Source organism: Penicillium diatomitis (genome assembly GCF_028827545.1).
Source record: "Penicillium diatomitis strain IBT 30728 chromosome Unknown utg000013l_segment0_segment0, whole genome shotgun sequence".
NCBI lineage: Eukaryota > Fungi > Ascomycota > Eurotiomycetes > Eurotiales > Aspergillaceae > Penicillium > Penicillium diatomitis.
The window spans coordinates 627,992-640,357 of NW_026623185.1; the positions used below are offsets into that span (position 1 = coordinate 627,992).

The following is a 12,366-nucleotide window of genomic DNA, read 5'->3' on the forward strand; positions in this document are numbered from 1 at the left end:
TCACGGAGGGTGACCAGCCGGATTTTGTTCCTGCGGACATGGAAAATACGGCTTCAGGAGATCAAAATGCGTCGTCCGAAAGCACTGGGGCTCTGTGGAGTAGTTCAAGCCACCCCCTGCCACTGGGCGGTACCGCGATCATTCGAACCAGTAATCTTTCTGCGGCTTCTAGATGGTCAAGTTGACAAGCAAGGAATTGCATGTGTTTGTCTATCATATCTTTTTAAGCCCTCGGGCTTTCTAAAAGAGCCTTGATCTTCCGGTGCGAGACGCCCATTTAGCGTTGCTTGAATTGGCGTGAAACAGCAGAGGTGAGACATATTTCCAACTCCGCTTTATTATGCTCGGTTATTGTCTATAGGCAAATTGTAAGGCCATAGGCGACCAGAAATGGCGATAACTACTCGGGATGGGCCAAAAGTGGCGGGTTTTACACAAATGGACACGACAATATAATTGGAAGGTGACAATATTTCAAGAAATGATAAGACTTTTATGGGCAATACAGTACCTTTTTTTCAGTATCATAAGTATTCTAGACTTTCTTGGAGCGAGTCAAGAGTTTGGGCTATTGTGAGACTTTCTACACGCTTACCATAGCTTCGCCTTCTCACCTCGTCGGCTTCAATGGATCCAGTTGTTTGAAACGGTCTGTAAGTTATTACATGGGATCATTTCATGACTAATTTGACAGAATCGCGATCTCTCCGTGGTTGATGCAGAGCATATGCTTCATATTTGGACAGCAATAACTAAATTGAAGGCTGAACTTCAAAGTGGAATTAAATATATCATAGTTCCATTTGCGACAAAAGAGGATATCTCGCATACTCATGAGTATGTAGACCGAACTAGAGGCGCGGAAGACCTGTAATCGCGGAAACTCATTTGGGAACATTAGACGATTTGAAAATGAAAGAGAATGAAGAACTGTGGTTCCAGAGTAACAAAGGCCCTATTTTATTGATGACATGGCCACCAGGCAAAGATTTTTGACCTTCACCAGGTTCGTCCCTCAGTGCCATTCTATCCGTTTTGCACGCGAGACAGAGTGCAGCATCCCTCCGCATCTACTTCACGGTGCTATTGCTCGTAGCTGAGCTGCTTTGAAACGCGCGAAGAAAGGGAATCGAATATAGACCATATCTTTATTAGAGAATTTTCCCTTATACTTTATTTTGTTGACTTTTCATTCTATCGACGTCATTGTCATTTGATTTACCAATTACTTAATATTTCGCGCTCCAATGTTTGATAATGGAAACCTCTTCGTGTGAATTCTGAGAGATGCGCAGTAAATTGTCTTATCGAGCTATGGCTTCAAGCCAAGATGTTGTTTGAGACAAAGCTGTAATCAGTTCGATGATATATAAGTGTCTGTATACCTCTTTTCAGATATACGTTTTGCAAAGGTTGTGTAAAGTAATACAATTGTTGTTTCGTTCCCAAGAATTGGCTGGGCTTAGCTGAGTTGCTCAGCACTTGTGAATAGTCATCGCAAACCTCAATCTTCCATGCATCCATGTGTTATTGGCTAAGGGAGCAGAATTGACGGGACTTAGCGTGACAGGGTTACTCGGAGAATGTGGAGTGTGCTCAGGGAGTCAGGTTGCGGGATCTTCTTTTATTGAATTAACCGGCTTCAAACCAAATTATAGCCGCATGTTCCTCCACTTTTGTGCACTGAAGCAACTGATAGCTGACATGGAGGGTGGAAAAATCATTCAATGTAATGTAGCATGTCTTCCAATCAAAAGAAAAGGAAACTTGCGTTGAATATCTCATCACAACACTCCCAAATCAGTAACCGTTTCATGGCTGTGAAATCATAGTATTCCCATTGACCCAATTAATTCCTAATATGAGCGTAGTCCTTGCTGCCGCTGGTATGATATCGTAACACTTGCAGCCGTAGTTCAAATTTACTTAGCTTTGCTATAAATCACGAGCAAGATACCGCACAAGAGTGGATCTCATTTTGCCTAAGTTCAGCTACCCTCGCCGTCCTGTTTTCGTAACCGCTTAATAAAGAGTAACAGACCAGGTTTCGAAGAATATGGCATATTGCGTGCTTGGATGACTCGCGATGTGTTTCTTGATTCTCGCTCTGAAGCTCGTCGAACGAATCTTTCGATGCGTATGCGAATCTCAAGTATAGTACAATCACGCGAAGATGTCGACTGATCGTTTTCTAGCCGCCGCCATTGGACCGAATCAGCCTTTTGGGATCTTCCAGACATTTTCGCCATATGAAGTTTCGAAGTGTCTCATACAGAATCAAAGGAGACATCAGCAAGAATTATACTGGCATTTCTCGAAGGCTTTCGAACAATCAACATTGCACACACCTCCTTCGGTGATCAGACACCAAGAGGTTGTGATTAGATCCAGTGTTTTGACCCGAGGCTGTGCCGAAGCTCGCATCATTATTCTTCTGAGAATCAGATACACTAGTAATCGATCAATCAGGTTTATTACCACACTGCGGTTGAATCTTTGATCATTGGTCACTGGTCAATAGACTAATAGCCGAGGGGTACATTGCGAACTTCTCAACTGCATCACTTACCACTGTAACAGCCACACCAGACCATATCACGATGAGATCTAGACCATTACAGAGCATATTTGATTGTCTGCCATTGCGAACAGCTTTAATCATTTCTATACCATATCATGAAAGGCGATATCCACGGACTAAGCCTCGCTGACCCGACTGCTTGCTCTATCTGGTTCGATAACTTCGTTGTATGGATGTCTCTAGGATGTTGATCGACCGAGTTCACATTACCGGAGTCTTTGACCAAACAAACCTAAGAGCAAGAATAGAGACTCATTGAGTTTGAACTATATCGTACGCGCTTGAAATCTCGTCAACACTCAAGACAGCAAGCAGACTTACTGCGGCGATTCTTGGTATCTTCACGTGAACGAAGACACTGGAGATTAATCTGGCGACCTGCCTTCACCGGGGATATTCCAGAGACCTATACTGGGGCATTCACTAACATTAGCAGGCCCTAACGTCTCTCGCCTACGCCGCTTGCTCATAGTCTATGATCGATTTCTTGTATTCAATTCGCTACACTAGTGAAGATATACTACACAGTACACAGTACACACTATACCTTTTGTATTACAAGAACTCTGGAAAGACGGGCTGCTCGAAGCATCAGCTATAGATATGTCCACCTTTGTTCTAGAAAGTGAGACTTCGTTTCTAAAGCACGCATCTTTCTTTGACACTGTACAAAATTCTCGTTATATGGATCTATTAAGTCAACCACCCCTTCATGTACGAGTATTCCTAGGGTGAGACTTCCTCCTCCTCGGAAGGAACTGTGGAGTGAAGCAACTGCTATAATTAATCTGTTGACTGCCGGCGCAATTCTTGATGTTCTACGCCGCCTGTAACAAAAGCGGGCAGCAGGAGAGTCGAGTGGAGACTGGAGACTGGAGAGTAGGCAAGGTCACGTGGTTTTACTAAATTCACATGATTTTACCCATGAAAGAACAAATCAGCGGCCGAAGATCCAGCCGGAGGTGAAATTTGGCTCCTGGGGACATAGTTAAGGGGCGTTTTAAGATAAAAGAGAGTGACCCAGGTCAGGTGGTTCTACCCGAAGATTAGTACACAAACCACGGCCAATCAGACAGCAAGGATTCTGCCGGAAGTGAAATTTGGCGCCATTATTATAGCGTCGCTTCGCTCCGCAATTAGACTTTCGTCTATCGCGTGAGGCTACACATGCAGACATACGGGGTTTTCATACTCTAGCACCAAATAATTGACTCAACAATGCCATCGCCGCTGAGCTACCTCGTCTTGACGCAGCTATACAGACCGCAATGTGGATCTCAAGGCCAAGTACTGTTACGTGGTCGACGGCCCAATCTCACTCAAGCCAGACTCACGCCATTTTGTGAGGACATGATCGTAGGTTGGCCGAGAGAAAATCCACGAACCGGGGTTTTCACTTCTCCCGGGGTATGAGGTTATTGCAATCATACTCTACGATATACATGCCCCTCGCGTGGCTGATTGTAGATGGAGAAGGGTAGAGATTCCCTCACAAATTGAGCTTAGATAGTAGTTATGTATTCTCCGATTCATCAGTCTCTGTTTCAAAAGTGGAAAATAAATACGAATCAACCCCCGTGCTTTATCAGCGGTCCATACCTCATAATGTAAATGGTTACGCTAGATCTACGCAGGGGAAGCAAAGAGAGAGGAATGATTAACTCGGTCTGGAAGTAGGCTCGTTTTGGAGCTTCTCTCGGTAAATTTCTGCCATGGCGCATGGCATGTACTGATAGATGAAAAACAAATGAGATTGTTAAAGACATCAATGCCGCTACTCTGACTTTCGAGATTTACGAGCTGGCTGGGTACGTGGGGGACCTAGGTCCGAAGATTGTCGTACGGTGATTCTGGGTAGCTTAGCTGGTTTTCAACGTGCTCTAGAGCGTCCACGCCTCCAAATTTGTTGATCACCTAGAGATATTAGTAATGCCATAGATAGCACATTTCACGGTAGTAGAGAATGCCCACCGAAGCTATCAGACTTTCAGAGCCCTCTTTGTCACTGCTGGCTTCCCACCACATTCCGCCGCCTAGGCCCTTTCTGATCACATAGTCCGCTTTCTGTGTGGCTGTTTTTGGTGTATCGTAGCTCACCATCATTTTAGTCAACGGATCGTAGCTATAGCTGGCTATCGGTTGCTCGAGATCATGAACCGTCGAGCCGGCCAAAGGAAGGGCTTTATAGTCCCACGCTCCCTTCTCCCAGCTCCCGTCACCCACGCCTTGGTAAGGGTGACCAGGCCCATCTGTATGCATGAACGAACGGCCGAAGAGCGGCATGCCCAAAACGATGCTTTCTGCCGAGATGCCTCGTGAAATATAGTACTCAATAGCCTGATCAGTATTATAAGGTGTACTTGAAGCAATCTCTGTTGATGTGTAAACATTCGCGGTGTGACCTGCTACCGGACTCCAACTTCCGGAATAGTCGTATGCCATCAGGTTCCAGAAATCAACGTATTTACTCATGTCAGAAATATAAAGGGCTTGGTAATTTTTAGCCCCTAGTGTATGATCGAGCGGTCAGTGAAGTCTTTGAAGAGCGGGTGGCTGCCTTACTTACCAGCTGGACATGCAACTGTGATCAGAAAGCGATAATGGTTGGCTTTTAAACTTGCATACTGATCCAGACTCTGCATATTCGGCTCAGCACTCGTCTGGGTTGTTTATTTGCGGTTGCAGTCAGGGCAGGGAACTCTACTCACCGAACGGAGTTCCTTGAGTGCGGCAACGAGGTTTAAAGCTTCATCGCTCGTTTCTGGGTACTGAATATCGTTAGAACATGAATTCTTTATGGCTTGGCCTCGGAGGTGCCATACTTCCCAGTCGACATCAATACCGTCAAATCCGTATTTTTTCACAATATCCGTGCAGGATGATGCAAAAGTCGCCCGACCGCTTGCAGTACTAAGTGCTTTTTTGAAGTTCGATGAATAGGTCCACCCGCCAACGGACAGCAAGACTTTGAGATTACGATTTTTCTTCTTCAAAAGGTAGAGCTGTTTTACACAGCCGTAGACATTTATTCCAAGATCGTTCCAGGAATCAGTTGAGAAATGCATTTCAACATCAGCGTATTTATCGGAAAGATATACCCCTCCGGTATTTGGATCGATGTTGGCGAACGCGTATAGGACGTGTGTCATCTGATCCGTCTGGAGATCTTGGGGGTTGAACTTTCTTCCGTATACAGACTAGATGGACACGTTAGCAAGGAACCTCCGGGAACTCTGCTCAACACCACCCAACAGGGAAAAATAACCCAGTTCGTGTAATACGCCACCGACCGGTATGTCTTGCAGGACTGTGAAATGGCATTGATATGAACGGTAACAAAGCAGCTCAAGATGAAATAGAAGAAAAAGCGCATCTTGTCAACGTCAAGAAAGTGTCGAGAGCGATACTGAAGGTGTGAAACAAGAAAGATCTCAGGATCTTGCATGTTTTATTCCACGACGTCGCTATATTTAGAAAAATTCAGGAAGGGATAATCGGTGCAAGCGTATTGGGTGATGCCTGATCAGAAAGCCTGGATCCATGTTGAGCCTAGCCGAGAGTTTGATGTTATCTTGATAACTGTATTAACAACGACCAAACTAAATGACTACAGGGTCCCTACTTACGCGTTCGACTTGTAAACTCCTTCCTGGCAAGTATCGGAAATGTCTCGAGAGGCTGTACCGGACAAGACGACCCACCCCTGCGTCACGTGAAGCGATGAAATCCCGGGGACCGATGCCAATCGGGCATCTGCGAGCTCTAATTCCTGATGGTGCGCTAAGCGTGGTTGAATGCTCCCCTGATTCAACGATAATTTTGGCAGGCGACTGAAAGAAAGCGACATTGAAGACCTCGTCTGTCAAAATCTCGTAATCGGCTGGTACATCAATGCTTAATCCGGTCGGTACGCTGGTCATTGCACATATTGCGCTCTTTTTCGTAGTCCGCCACCAGCAAACAAGGCCATCCTTTTTTACCGAGTTGTTGGAAATCTCAGAGAAACCGGCTTTATGCGCGCTGATAAACGGCTGTAACATATCCAGCCACCTTTCATGCGGCCTGGTCCGTGTCCGTTTCCAAGGTTGGGAAACGGGGATTGTATTACAACGGCGGTGTTGTACGCCAGTTAGGAAAAGCTTCAGAAGGACTCATAAACTCTCATTCAAACTGTCTGCGTGGTGTTCAAGGATCTCAAGAGCTGGAGGGGAAAAAGGGAAGGAAGAAGAAGCTACAGTACATCCCAAGTTTTTGAGGTGGTGCGCGTGGTTAACGGTATCTCCCTTGGTGCGCGTGGTTAGCGGTATCTCCCCTCCGATACTGATTTCTTCTGCAGAAGAAATCCAAGTTCGCAATCCAAGTCCGCTAACTCCCCCGCAACCCAAGTCCGCTAACCCCCGCTAACTCGTAACATGGCCGAACAATACTGCGATACCATACTATATATACCGGACTCTGGGCAGTATCCGCAACTGCGGATAGTTTGTTACGGAAGCGTTCTGGGCGGACACTAACCAACAAGACCATAAAAGATCACTAATATCCGCAGTTCGGCATGGCCAAGCCGAGATGTGGCGCTAACTGCGATTCAATCTCACCTCGCGATGTCGCTCTCTTCGCGGTTTGGGCGACAAATGAATAATATGGCGCGGAATAGAATACGGTGTTACAGCAGGACGTGACGGTCGGTACTCAAGGAGGGCCCTTCAATCTCGGGATGACGCCTTGGGTGGCAGCGATGCGGACCACCAACCCGCGACTGCAAACGCTTAGCTCCTACCAAATGGGCATAAAAGTTCTTGAATGGACTCCCAGACAACTGCACTTATTATTATTGACATACTTTGTGTCATCTAGCGACGTTCTAACGGACCCAATGAAAATCAAAAGGCGATTTCAGCGGTGGCGAAAGGTTTCGCGATCAAGCTCGCAGGAGTCTTTCTGGCTAATTGCCGTTTTTCGACTGATTTTTCTTACCGAAAAGTTGATAGTAGATCGAAGATCACTTTCCGATATACCGGATTGGTTAATGAAAGAGATAAACTCGTTGAGAAAATCATTTTCAGGTCCTCGTCCTTGCGAGTAGACATTAATGACTACGTAAATAATGTTTCAGAAAAATTAGCAAAATTCTGGTAATGACAAAGCCTAGTACTCAACTTCACTCCTTGATCATGCTCAGAAGATGGCGCAGCCCTCGCAAAGTCTATCAGACCTTGCTGTATTGGGCATCTTTTATGAAGTATCTGTAATCATACAGTCTACTATAGGATGCAATGGGTATCAGGTTTTCGACGAACCAAGATGGGACCTGACTGCATTAATGATGTCAAAAATAGTACTTAAGGGACTATTATGACAAATGCAGAGTCGCAAAGTGTTTCCTGGAGCGACAAAATTTGGATGAATTCTGATTCTATTAGAGTGGATGTGAAAAGAACAGAATCGAAATGTTCACTCACTCGATGACGTCTTGACCCCGTGACCTTTTCAATGTTTAGTCAAAAATCTAAATGATGGTTTACTCCCCGCGGTATTCGGCCGAATTCTGAAGGTTATGTAAACTCGACCTGATCACTGAAGAGATACCTAAAGCAACTGATTACTACGCAAGTAGCTTTACGTCACAATTCTCAGCGTTGAAACATCAGTGAGGTGTCGCGGTATTCAAGCACTACAGGCGGCCGGTAAAGTATTCAGGTATCTTGAAGTTGCATGTGCTATTAAAAATACATACCACTGAAATCTGATGCGAGGTGAATTTTCATGCAAAAAATGCTAAATATAGATCGGATTCAACTCAGCTTTATATTTGACTTGTCATATCAGTAATTTTTTCAATTGAGACAATTTTGAGAATAAATTGATTTCTATCATTACTCACAATATCAGCTTGACATAACAGGTGTAATATCAAAAAGATTCAAACCATGTCGGGATCATAGGATTGCATGAGAATTTAAACATGCAGTGATGGCAAACTGGAGTGTAATATCAAAGTACGTAAGTTGATGAAATTTTTACCACAAAGGCTGTGTTAGCTCGCTGTGCGAAGGTGATGGACTAGCTGAATAGGAAAATTTGACACTCTTTGCCGTCTAATGGGCAGGATAGCGTTACATATAAAAAAAGTACGGTGGTGAGATACGAGAAATAGAAAAAAAAAACGAACAGCAGTGGGTCCAGCTTAGAGGTATGTGTGACAAGGGATCTCAATGTCCTATTCGGGGCACGTGTCTCTTTACTGACGTTGAACCGTACACCGGGTCATATTTTTTGAAGGTGTAGAGGACACATCAATCTATAAGTATAATGAGTGGACGAACGCTCGAGAAGGCACATTGCTGTCTCCTTTTGGTGTGAATGCACCCGAGCGCAAATGGTAGTAAGGATGGATCCCATCAATGCTCCCATCGAGCACGGAATATATGGTGGGTCAACATATTCACAGATCTAGTTCAGCTTTGACTTTGTTATCAGATTGTATCTCGGCCTTTAAATTTTTGCAAGACTTTAAACGCTGGTCCTACGTCAAGAGATGCAGTGAAGACTGGCGGTTTTGGAAAGCACTATCGAGTATATCAAGATCGAGAACCTGGGGCAATAGTTTGAAAGCCCGACAACGACTCTCCAAGGCTCTACGACTAGCCATACGTTCTCAGAGAGGCCGAGATGATGAAACGGTCTTCGAAGAGCTAGCATGGGCAATGAATGAAGTGGAATACTGGACTGGTACGAAGGACTTGCAAATTTGATACTTCTATTGCTCACTATGTACAGTGTACAGATTCCCGACCCCGTCACCTTTGTGAGGGGATGAAACTCTGCTGATATTGACAAACAATGCGCTTTTTTGTGTATCCACTAATCCTGTCTATCAGTACAAAGGAGAGAGTAATCTTATTTAGTTTTGAATGTATTAAAAGAATCTTGCCATATGAATTTCACTCGCTGCTTGGCCATGGAATCGAATACCAGACGGATTTTGTGCATGGAAACAGTGATTATCTACGTCTTTCGGGAATCATAGAAAATCAGCATGATGTCATAAACCAGCTATAGCAATCAACATAGCAACTTGTGGGTTTCACTGATGCTACTGAAATCAACGGCAATAGAAGGGACATACGCGCTATTCAGTCCCATATGTATCAGTTGAGTTTTCACAACAACTCTAACCACGGGAATAATAGTCATGGAGTCACAAACACATTCTAGATACGTGCAATCTGAGTGAATATATAGTTCACTTTCAATTCACTTCCTCTCCCAGATGAATACAGTCCTTTGTAAAGGAATCCTTCGGTAATTGACTCAAACCCGACGATAGTCAGAGATATTTTGTTGCCATTGCAGACGCCGAAGACCAGATTGTCAAGAGTGTTTGTATGACATGTGATTCTGCCACTCGCCACGGCCAATAGCTTAGGTAGAATCTCTCCCCCACAGCAATCTCACTCCTCATCCCTCTCACACATCGATACTGCTGCCCCTACCGTAGCCGTATCTCATCAAAGAGCCTCAAACCTATCAAGTTATCGGTCTTTGAAGGTCGTGGTGAGCTGCGATTACACAGAAACAAGTCTGCATGAAATGAGCGTAGACATCCCACAAGTGAGGCAAGTTTTTCTCGCAAGTACTGACTACAATTTCGATAAAGAGACTTTGCGCCTGTTGTGAGCCTGGAAGTTGTGCCTCTTGGGGCTTAATTGACCTTCCGAAGCTCCCAACTCCCCCTTCCGTCGCTCTGAGCGTTTTCGGGCTCAGTTTTTCCTAGTTTTCCTCCTCTAGCGCATATTACGAATGTCGATAAATTCACTCATCAAGATTCAAGAGTGGCCCATGTAAATTACTTATAGTATCGCATATCCCTGATTGCTTCAAATCTAAGAATTTGGCCCAATCTAGTATAATTAATCAACCTTTAGAATCGAATTGCCGCCGAACCATAAACCTCTCATAGGATTTTTTTATCGTTCGAGATAAGAAGCCATCAATAATTGCAAATTGGAGTGGAACGAGAAGTTGCTCCTCATGTAAGTGCTTGATGTTTTATTCCTGTGCTCTCATTGGCTGAATGTGGCAGAATTGAACCCCCCCCCCACAAAATCACATCACGTGATGCCTCCTAGACCTTGCTAAAGCTCGCGAGCGCGGGCTTGAATCTCTAAATATTATAATATGGCTCGAAGCCCGCGACCCCGCGAGCTCTAAGCTCACGGTTTTAGCGCTCGCGGGTACGAGCTTAGGAAACCGGCTTGCGCCTACACGCGAGTACCCGCAAGCTTTACGCTCGGTAATACGATCACCACGTGATCGATCCTCATTACTACAAGTCCTGCCCGCTAGGCTCGTTCGACGAGCCTTGTTGAGTCATTGTCAAGGTCTAAATTCTTATGTCTCCCAGATGTTTGCTTCTGTCTCAACCACGTGATCAGTCTTGATCTCCGATCATATCACGTGATCCCTCTGTCGGGTGACTCGCGCGAGCGTCTTTACAATATGAACTCGCATCATAGATTTGCGGTTTAATTTACGTTAAAGGGTGTCTACGGGGGTCTATTGATGTAATCGGTAAATATCATAGTTCCCTACTACAACTTGTACTTCATGTCCCGCAAATTAAAAGGGAGGGCCAGCCGCAGCAGCGGCAGCACAGTTGTATAGAATGGAAAGTAACGCCAGTCAAGTCTTGAGCAATATCTCCCATCTCCCCGCGAACTAGAGAGTAGAGATCCGGCAAGAACCACTTTGGCTGAGCTCGCACGTCATCGATCGATACGAGGGGGACGCCAGTTGGTCACTTCAGACAACATTAGAAAAAGAGACTGGTCTCTATTCAGTATATGAAGCTCAAGGGAATCTTGTATCTTAAGTTCACTGCGCATATAATTAGGGGATAGTCAATTAGCTCACTTAGAAACCCCTGTCCCGCTGGCCATATTCTGAAGGTCTATTCCTATCTGTCGCGCCGATGCTTTCGAAGCAACATATTGGGTATCCGATGCTTCCGATGCCACAGCAACATGGCATTGAATTGATCTTGAAGAAAGTCAACTTCCTCCTGGAATTTGGAGACAACACTTTGATAATCTTGAAAATGCAATTTTTCCAGTAGGCCATCGATAAGCGAGCATAATATGGAGATATACGATAAGTAAATCTGCTCCTTATACATAGATTTTTGCGTCCATTTCAGAAATCGCCGCTTTGACAGCTGTCGAAGTGATTCCTTTGAATCTGCAACATATTGCTTGTAAAGCAATTTTAAATGCGAGAAATTGCGATAACAAACCATTGAGTCGGAACAGTAATCCAGCATCTCATTTAATGGTTTCTGTGCTTTATCCCTCAGAAACGCAAGATAAGGGACCTCCCCCCTTGTACCAATCCTGACATCATCAGGTCTAATGAGCTGATTTTTCACTAGGCACGTCAGTCTAAGTGCAGCGAAGGCAGACGAAGCAACGTGATACGATGGAATAGTATCTCTATTGGCTCCTTTCAACACGATCATGTTTGATGTATAATAGTCCTCTTTGATACGGGTCCACGATGAGGGATTGCGAACAAACCCAACAGGACGAGCAGTGATTTTATTCATTGGTCTCATTGTCATTGTCCTGTTGATGGTACCACTCAGCCGTACTTTAATAGCAAGAATAGATTGAAAGACACAACTGCTCTATAGATTCTCCAGCATCCTTTTTAACACCGTCCTTGCTTATTTCTTCTGTCTCAAGAGAGTGAATTGGGAAGGCCGTTTCGAAGTCTCATTACCAAAA

General features: G+C 44.7%; 1 protein-coding gene across 1 annotated transcript; it reads right to left on the reverse strand.

Moving 5' to 3' along the window:
• Positions 1–4,402: 4,402 nt before the first annotated feature.
• On the reverse strand, positions 4,403–5,954 carry N7539_008600 (glycoside hydrolase family 18 protein; the record flags this gene model as incomplete). The annotated part of the gene is made up of 6 exons (XM_056938195.1): positions 4,403–4,495; positions 4,553–5,088; positions 5,148–5,241; positions 5,290–5,349; positions 5,404–5,778; positions 5,847–5,954. The coding sequence occupies 6 exons, from the start codon at positions 5,952–5,954 to the stop codon at positions 4,403–4,405; spliced, it is 1,266 nt and encodes a 421-aa protein (XP_056786577.1).
• Between the last annotated feature and the right edge of the window lie 6,412 nt (positions 5,955–12,366).